Source organism: Balaenoptera ricei, chromosome 19 (genome assembly GCF_028023285.1).
Source record: "Balaenoptera ricei isolate mBalRic1 chromosome 19, mBalRic1.hap2, whole genome shotgun sequence".
NCBI lineage: Eukaryota > Metazoa > Chordata > Mammalia > Artiodactyla > Balaenopteridae > Balaenoptera > Balaenoptera ricei.
In genome coordinates this window covers 58,977,535-58,998,543 of record NC_082657.1, presented here as the reverse complement: position 1 = coordinate 58,998,543, position 21,009 = coordinate 58,977,535, and the positions used below count along the sequence as shown (strand labels likewise).

The following is a 21,009-nucleotide window of genomic DNA, read 5'->3' as shown; positions in this document are numbered from 1 at the left end:
TTCCCACAGTCCTGTCGAAGTCCTGCAATCAAATCCCACTAGCCTTCAAAGTCTGATTCTTTAGGAATTCCTCCTCCTGTTCCCGGACCCCCAGGTTGGGAAACCTGAAGTGGGGCTCAGAACCTTCACTCCAGTGGGTGGACTTCTGTGGTATCAGTGTTCTCCAGTTTGTGAGTCACTCATCCAGCGGTTATGGGATTTGATTTTATTGTGATTGCGCCCCTCCTACCGTCTCACTGTGGCTTTTCCTTTGTCTTTGGATGTGGGGTATCTTTTTTGGTGAGTTCCAGTGTCTTCCTGTTGATGACTGTTCAGCAGTTAGTTGTGATTCCAGTGCTCTCGCAGGAGGGTGTCTATACTATTTATTTAAAAATTTATTTTCTTGTTTGTTTTCTATTTCCCCCTGTGGGAATGTAATATCCATGATGACAGATAATTTTAACTGTTTCTACTGCTTCTGTATCCCCAGTGCCTAAAAAAGGGCCTGGCATAATGTAGGTGTTCATTAAACATTTGTGGAATGAATGAAAAATTTAACGATTAAAGAGGTGGCTTATCTCATCCTAACCCAAATCCAGAATCCCCATGTCACACGTGCAGCCCTCACATGGGAAACCAAGGCTGTTAAAAGTCGGCTACATAAAGTCTGATCTTATCCTGAGATTCCTGCCAACACCATTAGACTACACAAGGAAAACTCTGAATTAAACATATTAGGAGAACTGTAGTTTAGAGTCTCATCACTTGAAAACAAAGCTTCACGATCCTTTTGGAAATCAAACTGGGAGCAGAGATGAAGCACATTTCTTGAATTAGTTACAAGATTCTCTGTCTACGGTTTCATTACCTGTGTTAGTGCTAATGCCGTGATAAGCCCTTCACGAGTGTGCAAGGTTGGTGATTGGCAGATAGAGATAATAAAATACATCAGCTATTTTCCCTGACTTCTGTTGCTATCCTGAAGTATGTGGCTTTCTCAATCAATGCTATATTGGTAGCTTCTGTAGCAACCCTCATCTAATTCAAATGCCTTTACTAAAAAAAAAGAAAAACCAGCTAAGCAGATTTCACAGCTTAGAAGACACTGAGCGAGAAACAATATTAACATTTGTCAATATTTGCTTTATTGGTTCTGAGAATTAATTTCTTAGGCTGCAAAGAGTGACCATCATAATTATACTAAAATATAACCAATTTGAAACCATGCTGTTAATAATGAAAGTCTGGCCCATGGCCAGTTTATAACAACATAGATGGATGTTGAAAAGGTGGGTAAATTGTAAAATAACCTTTCAACTGTTTTTCCAAATGGTCAGACGTTTCATAGTAACCAAATCGAGCACCTCTAATTGAGGTTAATAATGAAAATCTTCCATCTCTGGATCACTATAAAGGCCAGAGTTCTATTTTTAGCCACTGAAGCTGTTTAATCTTTAAACATTCAGTTGTTTAATTTATTAGACCTTGTTTCCCACTGCCATCTTCATAACAGAAAATCTGATTGCGAAAAATAAGAGTCAGCTGTTTTAATATATTTACATAAATAATTAAAAATTCTACAGCAGAGTACGCAATACAATGTATTGCCACCATAAACTTCCAATGGAAGGATGTCACTTTAATTAAAAATTACAAAGGTGCCACTATAAACAATTCATTTACATTTCAAGCTCTGTGTTGACTCAAGAGAGAAATAACTAATAAAAAAAACCCAAACAAACAGAAATGACCTCACCCCAAATCCTATTATTGAGGTCAGTAACCACATTTAATTAAGATGAAGTGTTAATAATATATTTTAGTGGACAGAGGCTCTTTTCATTTCCCCAGGTAGAAATGTTATTATTTGGCCTTTAACTTCTGATTAAAATTTAAAAGGTGGGAGTCACCCCAAATTAAACTCTTAAATCTGGTTTTGAAATCTGGCTTTTTCAAAAGGGGAGTTACAACCCTCCTTTCTCCTCCCAATAAATGGTAAGCTACTACACATTTTGAACATCTGTGTTCCTGAGAAATGACAGTGATGACAAAAATCCTAATTTCCAAGGGAACTGATTTTTGCCATCTCCTTCCAAAGGTCTTAGAAGATACAGAACAAAAGGCCCCATAGCCAGCTGATGACTTTTGCTTGATTTCCTATCATGTTTTTTGTGATTTCCTTTGAATGGGCTCCAATATTAGATTAAATGAGGTGTTAAAGAAAAAGGCTTGATGACTCACAGGAAGACCAGCAAAAACCAAAATTGGGCCTTTTAACAAATCTTTTGGGACTGAATTTTCATCACCGCATGTTGCATTCGGTACCAGTTTGAGCCCATGAATGAATCTACCTCGGAGCTTAAAAGCCTCCAAGTCTAGAGGAGGAAGGGAAGGGAAATGACTTAAAAAGACCCAAAGAAATCAGAACAAAGTAGGCTGTGGTTTTCAGAGTGATGAGGACCTAATCTGGATCTGATTCAGATATTCTGTGTTCAAAGGATGAGTTCAATTTGGATCATGGCTTTGGAAGAAGAGCCGGCGGATGGACCTGACTCCTTAGTGTAACTTTCACAGACCTGGGAAGCCCAGTGAAAGGCCCATCGGTCCTGCTCAGGCTTCCCTCCTGGGACTGGTTTAAAACAAGGCCACATGCAAATATTTCCATGGTTGGTAGACACTAGACAATACCTGAAGATGAAAAATAATAGTAATCACAATAAACCATGTCTGCTTATGCACAAAATGTCTGTATGCAGAAACTCCACCCCAGCTGCTGGCAAACCATGCTATACCTGTTTACTAAGCACTTCCAAAGGCCAAGCGCTGGGCTGTTTTAAGACCTACGATTGGTGCAGCCAATATGGAAAACAGTATGGAGGTTCCCCAAAAAACTAAAAATAGAGTTGCCATATGATCCAGCAAACCCACTCCTGGGCATATATCCAGACAACACTACAATTCAAAAAGATACATGCACCCCTATGTTCACAGCAGCACTATTCACAATAGCCAAGACATGGAAGCAACCTAAATGTCCGTCCACAGATGAATGGATAAAGAAGATATTGCACATATATACAATGGAATACTACTCAGCTATAAAAAGAATGAAATAATGCCATCTGCAGCAACATTGATGAACCTAGAGATTATCATACTAAGTGAAATGAGTCAGAAAGAGAAAGACAAATACCATATAATATTACTTATATGTGGAATCTAAAATATGATACAAATGAACTTATCTACGAAACAAAAACAGACTCACAGACATAGAAAACAGACTTGTGGTTGCCAAGGGGGAAGGAGGGTGGGGGAGGGATGGATTGGGAGTTTTGGGTTAGCAGATGCAAACTATTATACACAGAATGGATAAACAACAAGGCCCTACTGTATAGCACAGGGAGTCATATTCAATATCCTGAGATAAACCATAATGGAAAAGAATATGAAAAAGAATGTATATGTATAACTGAAGCACTTTGCTGTACAGCAGAAATTGACACAACATTGTAAATCAACTACACTTCAATAAAATAATAATAAAAAAAGGACCTCTGAGCCTCTAAGAACTTTTTCTGTCCATGGTGGCCTCCTCCCAAGTCATACCAAATATATTGAAATGTACTCACATTGCAAGTACATTTTTTTCCTGTAAAATTTTTGAGATAATTTTTATATCACTACTTTTGCTTTTGGAATTATTTGACTACTGGGAATATTTCACTAATAATCCCCTATGATTTCTCTAGTGCCGACTCAGACGTTCTACAATGTGAGATCTACAAACAGTTTGCAAATGCAAAGACATTTTTGCAAATACTAAATTCAACCTGCCAGGACATGGAAGCAAGCTAAATGTCCATCAACAGATGAATGGATAAAGAAGATGTGGTACATATATACAATGGAATATTACTCAGCCATAAAAAGGAACGAAATTGAGTTATTTGTAGTGAGGTGGATGGACCTAGAGTCTGTCATACAGAGTGAAGTAAGTCAGAAAGAGAAAAACAAATACCGTACGCTAACGCATACATATGGAATCTAAAAAAGCGGTACTGATGAACCTAGAAACAGGGCAGGAATAAAGACGCAGATGTAGAGAATGGACTTGAGGGCACAGGGGGTAAGGGGAAGCTGGGATGAAGTGAGAGAGTAGCATTGACATATATACACTACCGAATGTAAAATGGATGGCTAGTGGGAAGCAGCTGCATAGCACAGGGAGATCAGCTCGGTGCTTCGTGACCACCTAGAGGGGTGGGCTAGGGAGGGTGGGAGGGAGGGGATATGGGGATATATGTATATGTATAGCTGATTCACTTTGCTGTACAGCAGAAACTAACACAACACTGTAAAGCAATTATACTCCAATAAAGATGTGAAAAAAAAATTCAACCTGCTAAAGTCATGGTGCTGTGGACACTCGATCTTATTAACTTCAATGTTGCTGTTTTCTTTTCAAACTTTGGAGATGATAGATTATGTGTTCATGTCCTTGACATTTTTGTAGGCTCCTGGAAAGTTTGAAGGTCTTAGTGCTGGGCCTCAGTGCTTAATTAATTAAATGGTACTGATGAGGCCCTTGTGTTTTACCAGGGATGGCTATAAACATGATCGTTACCCTCATAGAGCCTGAGGTTCAGTGGAAGATGGACAGTTAGGTCAGGAATCACAGTAAAGCACTAGACGTTCAGAAAGCCCTTTGGAGTGCAGTCTGAAGGTCAGGGTAGCCCACCTGCAGAGGCGATGCCTAAACTAACATCAGAAGGACATACAGCTGTGGACGAGGCGGTGGCGAGAAAAGCCCCAGGAGTTCACCTCATTTGCGTGTTTTCTTTCCATAAACCGAGGTTCAGAGAGGTTACGTTTTCCTCATCAGCAAAGAGGCAGACTCATGGTTGTGAGAGTTAAATAAGACTTTGGTGACAGTGCTTTTGGTAAACTTTTATATAAAAATGTTAGGCATCTTAGTCATAGTACCAGCAAAATAGATGTGTCCAGGGGTATCGTGGCAATCTTTGCCTAGTTTAGTCTGGTGCCCAATTCCCAGGAGGCAGAGACCAGCTCAAAGGCATGGGGATAGTGGCACTTCTGGGGAATTCAGGAATCTGTTGATAAGCGAGACCATAATGATGCTTGGAAATAAGTTATTTCTGTTGCTTGGCTTTTTCTCCCCAGCTGGAGACCACTGGTTCTTACTTCCCAAGGAAACAATTTCCTTCTCTCCTTCCTTCCTTTTCCTCTCTCCCTCCCTCCCTCTTCCTTCTTTCCTGGGGCATCATCATTTGCAACAAAGCTCTCGCTCTTTTGACTAAAAGCTCCCCGGAGGCTGTAGGCAGAGATCATTCTCACAAGTGAAAAGATAGCACCCAGCAGTGTTAGGCCCATAGTAGCCTGTAAATAAATACCAGTAAATGAATTCAGTAAAGGAATGAATGGAAAACTATAATGCTTGTGCTTTTTTCAAGCAGCTGTCTTTGGCAACACAATTATCTATTATTTTGATTGTGTAAAAATATAATTTCATGGCATGTATTCATCTTTTAAAATCTACCCTGTAGTTTTGTATTACACAGAAAGGTTCAATCCCCAAAGGTGTTCATGGCAGAAACTTCTAGTTACCTCACAATACCCACTCTTCCTTTCTTCCTTAGTAAAGAATCCCAGTTTTAAAAGTTGGTTGCTATCCAGCTAAATGACCATACTTCCTAGTATTTCTTACAGCTAGGTTTTGGCCATGTGACTAATTTTGGCCAATAAGATTTAAATAGAAATGTGATCAACTTTCAGGAAGACTCCTTAAAATATAAGAGACTCCCTTCTTCTTTCCCTCTCTCCCAAACTACTGTCTGGAATGCAGATGTGAAGGCTGAAGCACTAGCAACCATAATAATTGTCCGTGAGGAAGAGGGTGCCGGTCTCGAGGTGACTGAATGGTGAGCAGGAAGGAGCCTGGGCCCCTGACAGCTTTGTGGAACTGCCATCCTAGCCCTGGACTGCCATAGCCGCTCTACACTTATTTTATATGAGGGGGAAAAAAAAAACCACTTCTATCTTCTCTGAGCCACCATCATTTTGAATTTTCCTTTTATATTGAGCCAAACTTAATCCTCACAGATACAGTGCTGCTAGATGCACACTTGTGGGGTTCCCTGGATGAATGATCCTTTCCCCAAAAAATGTTGAGGAGTAATGGGTAATTTCACATGGGTGGGGACAATATTTTTCCTCAACACGTATCTTATGTATTCAGTGTGTGGGCAGAAGTCTCTGCTGCAGAGTTGTTTACTACGGACCCTGGATAAGATGAGTTCTGTCAGAAAAATGTTTGGAATAGGAATTGCTACTTGGCTGCCTCAATAGAAATCCCTGGATTGGTCAGAGAATGAAATAAGTCCTCTCAGACCATTCAAAATGATTGAGCTGCCGGCTGCATCCTCAGAGTAACCAAAGCAACAGATCTGATGCAACAGTGAGTCCCTGCTTCTCATTTCACCGTTAGAGAATGTTGGGCAAATACAGTCATTTCCATTTTAGCATAATTATCATTGAGCTGCTCTTTCTGACAATAATTAGCCAACAACTTCAGGTGCACGAGTCCACTCCTCACTGGAGACACTGAAATGTCATCGAGAACTGCCAGATTACTGTCTCGTGTACACGGAGGAAGGCTCCACCCTGAAAGCGGAAGCCTGTCTCGTTGTCATTGCAGGTTGAAGGACAGGGTATGGAAACCAGCTCTGTTTTACAACACGTCAACGTTCACATGACCTTTGAGCACAGAAACTTTCTAACCATCAATTCAAATAATAAGGGAAAATAGAAATGTGACTGCCTAGGTAAAGAGACAAAGAAGTCTTTATATGACAAAAAGCATTAACATCAACACATTTGCAAAGTATTTTCAGAAAATTAATGATGCATTAAACAATTTAGCTACAAGCATGTCCACTGACCTTTTAAAAAAATAATTTCACACAATTGGAAACAGTCTAAATAGCCAACAAGGGAATGAATAAATAAGTATATTCGTGTAATAGCATTGTAGAATGCATACTATTCAGTGACGAAAAATAGTGGCTATTTCTTGATATGGAAAGCTATTCGCCATATATTGGGAAGTAAAAATGACAGGTTCCAAAACAAAATGGGTGATGTGAGCCAATTTTGAAAATAAAAAAGGGAAATACTCGCACAAGTGACTGGAGATATACCTAAGCTGTTAAAAGGGGATTTCCTTGGGTGGGATGATTACAGATTTTTAAAATTATCTTCTTTATTCTCAACTGCCTTTTCAAAAGTTTCCTCCATGAACTATCTTAACTTTATAATAAGGATAAGAAGATATAAGTCATTAAAAAGAAGAATTTCATCTGTCACTAGCCCACCGCTGTCCATTTTGATTTGGCTAAGCACAATGCGATGGGCTTTTAAACAAGTTTTAATAACTCAGGCTTTTTAGTGAGAATATTCACTCTGATGCCTGGACACCTCCTGTCTTCAGAGTTACAGGCTTCTCAGAGATGAAGACGCCTTTCACTGATTTTAACATTCCCTGGTGAGATAAAAGAGGGCATCACAATGGCAGCGGCAGAATCACTGTGCCTGAGAAGGGCTTTCCATCACAGAAGACAGAACCAGGAATGAGTTAGAATTAAGGTCCTAAGCTTTGTGGGGGCTGGGAGTGGGGAGGAGTTTCCTGTTTTGACAAGGGAAGGAGCCTGCCCTCAGGGAGGAGGTCAAAGTGCCTGTCAACTTGGGGGCAGGACCTGAATCAGGCCGGTTGGGGTGGAGCATGTCCTGCTGTGCTAAGATGCCTTGAGGGCCTGGCTAGGCATCTGAGATGAGATGGGGTTACTGGAGCTGAGGCACAGAGAGTCTTGGAGTGAGATATTGATAGAGATGGAAATGGGGGGAGGGGGAGAGACAGAGACAGAGAGAAAGAAGAGGAGGAGGAGGGGGGAGGAAGCAGATAAAGGAGGAGGAAAGAGAAGAGAGGAGAGAGAGGAATGGGAGGAAGGAAGGAGCAGAGAATCAGACAGAGAAGAGATGGCCATGAGACAAGAGAGAAAGATGGACCTAGAGGGAGGGGGAGAAGATGCCAATAGAGACAGTGATGGGGAGGGAGGAAGGGCAGAGGGAGACAGAGGGAGACATGTAGAAGAAATGTACAGAGCAAAGGACAGACCAAGAGTAATCGGCACAGAGAGGGACACAGAGAGAATGACAATGTGGACACAAAGAGTCACACACACAGACAGGGACACCCGCATAACCTGCACAACTGCAGAGCCCAGCGCCGTGCTATTGCCGGGAATCAAGACAGGGGCAGATGGCGCTGGCAGCATCTTTTTGCATGTGCCTTTGTCAGCTGAACTCAGAGCTCTCCTTGAGATAAAAATAGGAGTTCTCAGTTCCTCCATCTTCCAATGCCTGCTCCCCAAAGAATTATTAAGACAACAACACCACCACCACTCACAAGGTCATCGTGTCTTTCTGAGAATTCTGGAGAGCCAAGCACGGTTTATTAGAAAACCATGTCCCAGCCTGGCCCCTCCCCTCAGCCCTGCTCAGCCTCTGCACACACAGCCCATCGGGGACAGTGCTTCTCGTGTACAGGATCAAAGGCTGCAGATAATTAATGAGACTTTTCTCCCTGAAGAGTTCCTGTGACAATAGCTCAACATGTCAGGGATGTTATCCCTGCCTTTGACGGGCTCAGAACCAGCAACAGGAGAGGAAGGGCGGAGGGGAGGGGAGAGGAAAGGGGCGGAGGGAGATCCAGTCAGTGCCAGGCTGAGAAAGGGTCACTTCTGGGCAACTCTGGATCCCAGCAGGAAGGAATGTGTCCGAGGAGTCAGGCCAGAGAAATGTGCGTCACACACACATACATGCACACGCACATACATACACATACATGCATTTATTTTGCTTCAATGCTGGAAAAGTGATTTGTCCAGACACTGCTCAGCCAGCCCCATTTGTAAATGCTACAGTTCTCAGGCAAACAGCCACAGAAACACCTCAGCTATATTTTCTGAGGGGACTCGTGACACTGAAATTGGTCAACAGTGGCTCTCCGTGGTCCCTGATGACTCAGCATCCATTCCCACCTTCTGGGAAGAGCCTTCTGCATTCCTTTGGGAACCCACCACCCCAGTTCATTATGGTTGGATGCTGGGTCCACGGTGGGCACGCGCACCAGGACTAGCCCCGGGCACATCCCATCCTCCTGCCATTCTGGGTCAGAGACAGGTGTGTGTCCAAGTTGGCTCAGTGAGACGCAAACCTGGCCCTTGGGCAAGTATTGATACTACTGGTTAGGAAGGATCTCTTTCTGCTGGTAGGACTGGGATTGTTGGCGGCCTTGACCCTCTACAGCCATACAGATATGGCTGAGGATGAAGCCAACCCAGGCAAGTGCAGAGTCAAGAGGTGGGGAAAGAATATATTCTGAGCACCTAAATTCTCACGCTGTATGTCCTTGTCCTCCTTTTCAGTTTTGTGGGCCAGTACATGCATTTTTGGCAGAACTCAGTCTGAGATGGGTCCTGGCCACTTGTGACTGAGTGTCACAGCTGTAATGAGCAACTGTAGAAACAGGAAGCTCTTCAGAGCTTTCTACGCTCCTGCTTTTTACCGCAAGTCTCACGTCTAGTAATTTACAAATTGCTTTTTCTGATCTCCTTTTCTCACAGTGGGCGCCACTGATGCCCCACCCGAGATGGAATGGAGGACCACTGTACCCCGGTTCCAGGAGCCGGCCTTTGCTCTCCATGGCTCCAATCCTGGCCTTGGTGCCCCTCAACGTCTTGGCTCTTGCCAGTCACACGCTCCCTCTCCAGGCTCCTGTCTCCCGACTCAGTTTGCCGGGGCTGCTTTCCGTGGCCTCTTGCCACGCTCCAAGCACCACACTCCACTTGCCAGATGGGATTTCCTTCCTCCTTCTCAATCAGCTCCCTGCCGTGGGGGTGAGGAAGGGCAGCCGCATCTGGGAACATCATGTCTCTTGACTGTCAAGATGCCCTGAGTTGGGGGTGCGAGGCTCCAGCCCAGGTAAAGTGGACCCGCCCCTGGGCATGTGAACCGTGAGCCGAGGGACACGAGAGTGGATAGTGGCTGGAGGTGCGTCACTCTCCCTGTGAGGTGCTGCAGTGCCAGCCTGTCAGGTCCCATTACCTAGAGACTCAACAACGCCCAAGCTCCTGGGCAATCTTGGCCCAGTTCTAAACATATTCTTCAATTCTATAAACTACTCAACATCACTAATCATCAGAGGAATGCAAATCAAAACCACAGTGAGATACTATCTCACACCTGTCAGGATGGCCATCGTCAGAAAGACCACAAGTAATACATTCTGAAGAGGATGTGGAAAAAACGGAACCTTTGTACACTGTTAGTGGGAATATAAATTGGTACAGCCACTATGGAGAACAGTGTGGAGGTTCCTCAAAAAAATAAAAATAGAACCACTATAGGATCCAGCAATTCCTCTCCTGGGCATATATCCAAAAAAAAAGAAAACACTAATTAGAAAAGATACATGCACCCCAGTGTTCATAGCAGCACTATTTACAACAGCCAAGACATGGAAGCAACTTAAGTGCCCATCAACAGATGAACAAATAAAGAAGATGTTTTATATATTTATATATTTATATATATATATATATATGATGGAATATTACTCAGCCATAAAAAAGAATGAAAATCTACCCTTTACAACAACATGGATGGCCCTAGAGAACATTATGCTTAGTGAAATTAGAGAAGACAAATACTTCATGTTATAACTTACATGTGTAATCTAAAAAAAGAAAACAAACAGATGTATATAAGAAACAGAAACTGACTCACAGGTATAGAGAAAACACTAGTGGTTACCAGCGGGGAAAAATTCTACCAACTGTGTGTAGAATCTTCCAGCAAATTCTCCCTTTTGCCTAAGTCAGCCAGAGCTGGTCTTAAACAAAGAACTCCGAGAGACCCACCTCTTCCACTGTCTGCCCCACCTTAGTAGGACCTCTATTCCCAGATCCCAGACACCTGTCTCAGCCCCTCCCCATCACATTAACACTTTCCTGTCTGGCAGCATCCCAAGTTACCCAACAAAGGCACAGTCCCAGGCTTAGCAACATCAACCCCATTTCAATCCATTTCCTACCCACCCTGGAGTCACCTCTTTGTAGAACTGCAAATCAACAGTTAAGCTCCCCTAGACATCCTAAATTTGTACAACTACTTTACAGTCTGTTAAGCTACAGGTTTCCCGATCTAAGACCTTAAGGAAAGCTTTCTCTTTGATGTTTAAATTGTATGTTTCCTTTGCCAGATACTGAGCAGGAAAAGGGAAAAAAAAGGAGAAAAGGAAAAAAAAGAATGGCTATTTCAGATTTACATTATTACAGGATTTGGTATTATTTTGTAATTTTATCTACTTTGTCTGGCATTTCATAAAGTTTTGTTGTAAAAATAAATCCCCTTTTGGGGTTGGAAAATAACTTCTGCCAGCTTGCTCCACGGTCCTGTTGCTGACGCGGAGATGGTGGCACATTTTTAGGTGTTTCAAATCAGGAAAATAAGACATGTTTATTTGAAGTGCGTCTAATACTTGGTTATCGGTACCTCATATGAAAAGATTAGATTTTGGAAGAGGAAGATTAATTACTTTCTTTAGCGGAGACAAGTGTGCATTTGGACCTGCGTGCCAATGTGTTTTACTGTGAAACGTCGCACCAGCGAGGGCATCTCATCTCCACTAGCATGAGATGCACTGTGGATAATGATCATTTAATTAAATCTCATTATGAAAATCTCTTCTTCTGAAGTACTGGACAGAGCTTAAGAAATGAACACTGAAAATTTGAACTTTTTTTTTGGTCTGCCAATCATCAGCGGAAAACCCAACCCCGATGGTCCATTTCTAATTACCAGGCAATGTCTACTCCTTTCCCTTCTGACAGTTCAGAGTCCAGAGCACTTAGAAGAGAGCATGGACTTTGCAGATTATACTGCAAAGTCTGCATCCTAATTTCTTCCACTACTAAGCTGGGTAGTCTTGAGCAAGTTACTGAACCTCTCTGAACTCCTAATACCCTTAACTGTACATGGAGTTAGCCTTTCTCATAAAGTTGTGGCAGCTGATAAAGTAGGTGTCTGAGATGCAAGGGGCCATATGTGGCGGCTCCTTTCTTTGTCCCTTCCACACTGTGCTTGGCACCAGCAGACCCCTCTGGACATTTGAGAACACAGCCCTGGAGCCACTCTCCTCCCGGGCTAGTCTATTGCCAGGAATCAGGTGCAGGGGCAACATCCCCACCTAGTGAGCCTGGTCCCCTGGTGCCACCAGCCGCCAGCTCTTCATTATGACACAAACTTCCTGCTCACCCAGATCATTAACAAGTTTAATTTAATGGTAGTTTGCTCCGGACAACCCAGACCCTGCAACCGGAAAAGAAAAGCCATTGCTGCCCGCCTCCCTCCCGTCTCAGGTTACCCAGCCGCCCACTCACCTGATGGTCTGATGCTGCAGGGAATCAGGGTCTGTGGCATTCACCGTCAACAGCACGCTGCCCACGGAGATGTGCTCTTGCTTGGTCACCATCATGGGGTCCGGGTGGAAAACCGGACCCTCATTGACATCCAGGACGGTGATGTGGACGGTTGCTGTGGAGCTGGGGCCGTAGGAGACGTCGGGCACCAGCGGGTCCTCGTTTTCCACTTTGATCAGCAGGGTGTGAAAGGCAGAAATCTCATAGTCCAGAGGCTGAAAGGCAGAGAGAGGGGCTCAGCACGCGGGTCTGCCACAAAGGGCAGGCACTTTTGCACGAAGGCCTCTGACAGACCCCGAGCCGTGTGGACGCTCAGGGGTGGATCCAGGTTTTGTGGGCTAAGAAGCTTGATGCAATATGGGGTCCTCTTTAAGAAAAAGAGTATGAAACATACAGATACCAAATTAGGTGTGGAAGTTGTTCCTTTTTTTAGATTGAGAAACAACTTACAACAATTACATGAGTCTCAGAGACCTGTATCCTTTGTTGTGAGATCTCTTTAGGTGACCCCCTGGCAGCGCTGACATTAAAGGCCTTCCCACCGGTAGCCTGTGACCTCACGACTCCGGCACTCACGGGGGCTCCAGGGGGTGCGCATTCTGCCAGTAGGGTGTCATGTAGGGAAGAGCATTCGGGAGGCTGACACACGAGGGGTTAAGCTGCATGGCCCTTCCCCACCGGAGGGCACTGGAAAACTGGTGGGGGGGCATTTTTATTTGTCCCCATGACTCGGCAGCTCTGTGGCCATTTTCTGGGCAGGGGGCAGTGATGCCAGATACATGGCCATGCCTGGGACTGTCCCACCAATGAGCAACCCTGCTGAGGCCCTTTCCACGTGATTCTGTAAAGGGGCTGATGGTAACCGCCTCCCTTGCTGCTGTGTAGACTAAATCAGAGGATATTAAGGAAACTCCATTGTAGACATTATTAATATGGTGCCCTGTCCCTCACAGAATGTCATGGACGACATTCACTCGGTCACTTTCTTTCCAAACCACGAGATGCAGTGTGAGTGACATTTCCTGTCAATGGGGGTGTGTGTGAGGAGACATTTAGGTGAGATAAGGACACACTTATTATTTCAAGCTATTTTCCTAATGTTTACTGGGAAAACAAGTAGCTAACTCATCAGGCCCATGACATAATGGATATTCTTGCTGGGAGGACGAGACTAAAGTGAGTACAGGGAGGTGGTTCACACTCAACCAGAAGTAAGGAAATGGCAGTACACGTCATAAGGGATCTGGGAATGTGGCATCAGAGGTGAGCATGGCGAAGCTGGGGAAAGAGCTCTACGGGTGCAGGGGGTAGAATCTGGAATCGGGCAGCTTTAGTTGGGAGAGCTTTAGGCAAAATTACATTATCTCTCATAATAATTACAGCTAACACGCACGCCCCACACTCCACACCTGTGAGAGTGCACCCGCACAAATACACATGCATATATATATGCACAGGCACACACACACACACACACAGGAAGTACTGACCCCGGAAGTGCTTCCCGGCTGTAAGAGGACCGCCCCTCCCGCCCTCACCTAGAACAACTCCCAACAGGGTCAGTATTAAGATTTTAAGCGCTAACAGATATCAAGCTGTTGGTACCTAGGAGCTACCCAGTTATGTTGTGGTTCCATCCCTGGAACACAAGAATAATTTACCACTTCATCCTCCTTTCTAACAACAGATCTCTGTCCTTCCCAAGTCAAGCCCCAAATACGCAACCCCAGTGAAATAAGTTCCAAACATGGGCCAGGGAGCTGCCGTGCTTGGAAAGCAGAGTCACTCATCCCAGTCAGGACACTGAAGGGGACGGGAGCCTTGGGCGCGCTGGGCAGTGACAGTCTGCCGGGCAGCATCCTGAGCAGGGTGGACGCACAGAGCGTCCACCCCCCCTGAGAACCTTCTCGACCACACCCCAGCACGGGGCAGACCCAGCCAGGCAACCCGAGGCCCGGAGGATTTCTTTCATACCAGCTCCCAGGAACACACCATCTTCCTGGAAATAAAGTTAAGGACAACATGCTGAGGCTATGGAATCCTGAATCTAGCCCAACTGGATTTTCTACCATGATGCAAATGGCAGCAGGGTGGGGTTTTACTGCGTTTCTTAGCTCTGCAGGGCCCTTAACAGGCAGCAGCTGTGAGGCCAGCAGCGTGAGCAGCAGGATGGAGTGGAGCGGCCCGGGGCAGAGGAGGAGGAGCAGGCTCCCGACAGGAACGGGAATCTTACCATTGTCTCCTAGGGCCGTGGTAACAAAGCACCAGGTGGCTTAATGCAAAGCTTAGTACAAAGAAATGAACTGTCTCACAGTCCTGGAGGCCAGAAGTCCAAAATCGAGATGTTGGCAGGGCCATGTTCTCTCTGAAAGCTCTAGGGGAGCCCTCCCTGCCTCTCCCAGCTTCTGGCGTTCCCGGGCTGGCAGCGCATGAGTCTGACCCCTGTCTCCACCATCACCTGGCCTCCTCCCTGCGTGTCTCTGTCTTCACATGGCTGCCTCCTCATAAGGACACCAGTCATCTTGGATTGGGGGCCCATCCTACTCTATTATGCCCTCATCTTAACTAATTACACCTGCAGTGGTCCTATTTCCAAATAAGCCCACATTCACAGGTTCTGGGGGTTATGACTTTAATGTCTTTTTGGGGGGAGGCACAATTTAACCCTAACAGTGGGGTACCCACAGCTCCCCCCATTCACACACGTCTTATATTTACATATTATGTATAAATATACATACAATATTTGATCTGCATCACAACCCCTCATTACTTTCCTGACATAATCCATCTCTCATTGTGCACCTACTGTGTGCTAGGAGGGCCCCGTGTGCATCATCTCACCTAATCCTCACCTTACCCTCATAATAGTAGGTGATTTTAGATCCTTTTTACAGATGAGGAAACAGTTTCAGAGAGGTTAAGTAACTCGGTCAAAGTCACACAGCTAACAAGTGGCACAAAGCTGAGATGCGATACAGGGATTCTGATGAGAGAATCCGAGCTGATAACAATAAACTGCTTTTGGTACCGGGTGGTATTTCCACAAGTAATGCTGATGGGGACTCAGCCCTCTGTCCTGCCTTGGGCTACTTCATTCATACCAGGAAGCAATGTAGCTTAGTAGTAGAAAGCACTCTTTGCTCCCAGAGCCAGAGGGGAGGGGATCAAGTTCTGGCCATAAGAACTCTAATGAATAACTACTGGACCACAGGCACATCACTGCATCTCCTGGAGCCTCAGCTTTCTCATCAGTAAAGTCCTAGTACCAAGGATTGTAGTAAGATCAGAGGAGATGATGCATGCTGGGTGTTTCACACAGCGGCTGGCCTGGAATCGGATATAATAACAAGAGGCTGTTAAGACAGTGAGGAAGAGGAATATGGGTAGAAATAGCTGGAAGAGCCACTGCCCTCCTGCCTTGCCTCTTCAGGTATGTTCGAGGCTGACATTCCTCAGCAGAATGCTGGCTTCTGAGGAATGCAGATGTGAGTAGTGGCACAGAGAGAGGGAAGGAGAGAGAGAGAGTCCAGCCTTTTCCGGAGAGGAGGACCTCTGCAGTGCTTACTTCCGTTTGCACAAAGCTGGGTGTAATGACACCAGTGGGGCGATGCCCAGGGCCAGTCTACCAGAAGCTGATGAAACGTGGGTCTCTGCTCCCACCCCTTCCGAGGCCTGCCCTGGGTCATGCTGCATTAAGAAGCCCTCCGTTGTCTCGGGCATATAACCTTATTAATGTGATTTGTCTGGTGTGGGGTCTCTGTGTCAGGGATGGGAGGAAATTGAAAACACTTCCAGTAAAGGTACAGAGATGCAATTTGATTAATATTTCATCAAGTGTCAAAAGAGGGTGTGGACCATTGTTCTGGAGGATTTCAAGGCTGGAAAAGCTGGCTCTCATGGGAAGGGTAAAGAATCTGGGGTTTGTTCTCCAGAAGAGGGAGGCTTTGGAAGTGATCCGACAGTGAGTTTTCAGCCTGTGACAGGTTTGGGGATCAAGGATGCCTGCTTTCTCAATGCTTCCTTCTCCTCTGAGGACAAAAGAGAGAACAGACTTAAAATGCAGGGTGGATTATATTCAGCTGAAAGAGTAACTCTTGGACAGTTTGGAATAGGACACGGCTACTCATCTGGCAGAACTGTTAGGATTCGGTCCTGTAGGAGGAAGGACTCTCGCAGAAACCACACAGTCCTGAGACCTCCTCTTGTTCTCCCGTATGCCGACTGCTAACTGTGTAGGGTGGAGCTGCTTGTGGCTGGGCTGCAGCATGGCCATGTCCACCCACCCCTCACTGCAGACGCCTCAGAGGAAAGATTCAGACTTCCCAGCCTTCCTCGCAGCTGAGGGTGGGCATGTGTCATCCGGTCAGTGACACATCATTGGAAATTGTCTGGAGGACCCATGGAAAAGACATTTTTTCCCCTAATGAGAAGAGAGGGGCCCATGAGGGCACATATACTCTCTCTCACTTGCCTGGCTGCCTCCTTGCTTCCTGCCTTGGAACACAGCAGCAGGAAGACGTGATGCCCGGGGCTGTGACAGCCATTTTATGTCCATGAGGAAAACATCAGAAACATCTGTGGTGCCACCTGCTGGCTCTCTGACACATTGAGCTGCCAGCCAATCCTAGATTGGCCTTCCTTCATCTAGTTATGAAGATCATGAAATTCTCCGGACTATTTAAGCCACTATCAGCCCGGCATCTGGTTACATAAAACTGAAAGCATTCCTAGCTAATGCACTGGGTTGCTAGCAAGGTGGAGAGCCCAGGGAGCATGGTCAGGCCAGCCTCCAGAAGGCTATCCTGGGGCTTTAACTCAGGTGCACTGAGAAGCAGAGAAAGCTCAAGGCTCTTTATACAAATTCATGTGGCAGGCAGCCAAAGGGGGGATGCCCCCATCCCAGTTCTGAAGCAAAGGGAGTCCACTTGCTAGTAAAATGGAGACCCAGGGAGGGCCCCAGGCTCTGTGGGCACCTCCTCCCGAGGAACTGCAGGTGGAAATTCCTTGGCCTACGGCAGTGCTCGTCCACAAGGCTGTGCTCTCCTGGGGCAACTCTCCCTCCTGTTCTGACCCTGCAGGTGTGGGGCAGGCCCAAGAACCTGCATTTCAGCTAGCATTCCAGGTGACTCTTCTATATGCTAACGTTTAAGACTCACAGCATTGTGGGCCAAAGGGGGAGTGTGGGGAGAGGAGAATACTCTTTTCCAGTCTAGCTTTGCTTCTATTTTATTTTCCTCAAGCTGTAGCAAACACAGGCCGGGAGAACGGTGCTCCTGCAGGGTTTATGGTGGGGATGTATATTTACCCAAGCTTTGTCTTCCAGCTGCAGGTTTGGAAAATTGCCTGATGCCTTTTATAGATACAGGGCTAGCCTCAGAGAACAGCCAGTGGCTATGTTTTACTTTTTTACGACTTTCACAGCTTTGAAACTATAGCACTGAATGTAGGGGGGCAGTGCCAGGATCTCCCGGGAGTCCTGGCAAGGGAAGAAGAATTGGGAAGACCCAGAGGCTGCTCTTTTCAGGGAGACGTTTGGGGCTCAGTTCAGACGAGGTTCTGAAAAGGACAGGGCCTGGGAGAAACCTAGACCCCTCATCCTCTGGAGAAAGCCGGAAACTTCTCTGAGATCTGCCATTCTCAGTGGCTCCGGGTTCTGCCCCCAGGGATGTTGTGGAACTTTGTTGGTGCAAACGTTTATATGGCCCTGCAGCTAGGCTGAATAATGACCCCACCCCCCAATATGTCCATGTTCGAATCCCTGGAATGTGTGTTACCTTACATGGCAAAAGGGACTTTGCAGATGTGATTAAGCTAAGGACCCTGAGCTGGGTAGAAGATCCTGGATTATCCAGGTGGGCCCAATGGAACCACAAAGGTCCTTAAAAGAGGGAGGCAGGTGGGCTTCCCTGGCGGCACAGTGGTTAAGAATCCTCCGGCCAGTGCAGGGGACATGGGTTCGAGCCCTGGTCTGGGAAGATCCCACATGCCGCGGAGCAACTAAGCCTGTGAGCCACAGCTACTGAGCCCGCGTGCCTAGAGCCCGCAAGCCACAACTACTGAAGCCCATGCGCCTACAGCCCGTGCTCCGCAACAAGAGAAGCCACTGCAATGAGAAACCCGCGCACCGCAACGAAGAGTAGCCCCTGCTCACTGCAACTAGAGAAAGCCCGCGTGCAGCAACGAAGACCCAATGCAGCCATAAATAAATAAATAAATAAAATTAAAGAACACTGCACAAAAAAAAAAAAAAAAAAAAAAAAAGAGGGAGGCAGGAAAGTCAAAGGAAGAAGTAGATGTGACAATGGAAGCAGAGGGTCAAAGTCAGAGAGAGATAAGAAGATGCTGGGTTGCTGCTTTGAAGATACAGGAAAGGGCCATAAGCCAAGGAATGCAGGCAACCTCCAGAAGCTGGAAAAGACGAGGAAATCAATTCTCCCCCAGAGCCTCTGGAAGGAACCAGCCCCACCGACTGTAGCCCTGTGAAACTGATTTTGGACTTCTGGCCTCCAGAACTGTTAAGAGACTAAATTTGCGTTGTTTGAAGCCCCTGCGTCTGTGGTCATTTGTTACAGCAGCCCCAGGAAACGAACACAGGCACCACGTGCCAGTCACATATTAGCTTGTGAGCTCCTCACAACAACCTGGAGCGGTGGGTTGTACCATCATCCTCATTTTACAGATGAGGAAACTGAGGCACAGAAAACAATTAAGCATCTTGGCCGAGGGTGCACAGGGAGTAGATAACAACGTTCCTGCTTGGTCCATTAATACGATTACTATAAACACGATTGCTCTCTGCTTTTCAGGCAAATTGCTGCACGCACCAGAAAAGAAGCTGTGTTCCGATGGACGTTCTGGTCTGGCAGCAGCTCTCCCAGAACCTTCCAGATCCCTTCCTCCAGGACACGGGGACCACCAGCCTCGCGTGCTCTGCTGCCACCCCCCTCCCTCCCATATTTCTGAGCCCTCCTGTTACATCATTGTCACTTTCCTTCTCGGTCCCCCTGTAGCAGACAGAGGTCAGCTAGCTGGGCAGCAGTGCTCACAGGCGGTTTCACACGGAGAAGCGTCCCGTGTGTGTAATTATCTGCTGTGTTTGACAGATTAAGAAGAACTGTAGGGGCTTCCCTGGTGGTGCAGTGGTTAAGAATCCGCCTGCCAATGCAGGGGACACAGGTTCGAGCCCTGGTCCCAGAAGATCCCACATGCTGCGGAGCAGCTGGGCCCGTGAGCCACAATTACTGAGCCTGCGCATCTGGAGCCTGTGCTCCGCGACAAGAGAGGCCGCGATAGTGAGAGGCCCGCGCACCGCAATGAAGAGTGGTCCCCACTTGCCACAACTGGAGAGAGCCCTCGCACAGAAACGAAGACCCAACACAGCCAAAAATAAATAAATAAATAAAATTTAAGAGAGATAAGCAAAAAAACATTCTCTCTATAAATTTGATCTTTAAAAAAAAAAAAAAAAAGAACTGTAATAACGCACAATCTGACCATGGATCTTTAGAAAACCTTCACAGGTCCCATTTTTGCATATCTTTGATAATTCATTATCAAGCATATGGAGAATCTCATTTAAAAATTAAGTTTGTTTTTTTTTTTAAGGTTACACAGAAGTTTAGGTTTTCCAGAACCTGTAGAACAACTTGGTTTTATAGCCATGAGGGTACAAGCACACCCCTAAGCTGAAGCCTTTTCCCATTTTAATTCCAGGAGGAGGAGACAGCGGCTGGTTTATCCTCGACCTGGGGCCCTGGGTGCTCAGGCGAGGAGGGAGGAGCAGTTGGAAGCACCCTTACTTTGACGACGGAGAGCATCCCCTCATTGCTTTGCGGGTTGGTGTGGATCTCGAAGCTCTGCCCAGGGTTCCCGTTGATGATGGTGTAGGCGGCCCTCCACGCGCCTGTGGTAGGATCGTCCTTGTCCTCAACTGTCAAGTTGACAATAACTCCCACGGCTCCTTCCTCGACTGTGGCTTGAAACTGCAAACAAAGCAGACCGTCACTGTCACTATTTTGGAAAAAAAAAAAAAAAAAACCACAGTGAAGACCATTGATGGCACTCTTACCATATGCCTGGTATTGGGCACATTACCCATACCATCTCATTAAATAATAAAGACTAACAGAGGAAGATCACGATGCTGTGTGTGCCAACAGATGATATGCTTCAGGTTCTCTCAGCCTTATGCGGGGCCATGAGGCTGAATTCCGTCCTACAGGATGTGGGCAGAAGTGATGTTTGCCAGGGCTGGCCTGGGTTCACCTGGGCTGAGGGTTAAGAGAACAGCTGTGCCTCTTCTCTGGACCCCTTTCCTTCTATCTACCTGGATGCAGACAACCAGGAGACCCAAGGGGAAGGTGGAGCCACAAGAGGGAAGGAGCTTGGGTCCCTGAGTCACCACATGGAGGTGGGTGGGAGCCTGTCCTGAACTGTTGTCGAATGAGAAACAAACTTGTATTGAGTT

General features: G+C 46.1%; 1 protein-coding gene across 1 annotated transcript in view; it reads right to left on the bottom strand.

Moving 5' to 3' along the window:
- CDH13 (cadherin 13) overlaps nucleotides 1-21,009 on the bottom strand; it is a 1,051,470-nt gene that overhangs the window by 113,424 nt on the left and 917,037 nt on the right. The window contains exons 9-10 of the mRNA XM_059904794.1: nucleotides 20,342-20,524; nucleotides 12,501-12,754 (exon numbers count right to left, since the gene is read on the bottom strand). Coding sequence (XP_059760777.1) covers nucleotides 12,501-12,754; nucleotides 20,342-20,524 — 437 coding nt within the window. The remainder of the gene's footprint in view (nucleotides 1-12,500; nucleotides 12,755-20,341; nucleotides 20,525-21,009) is intronic.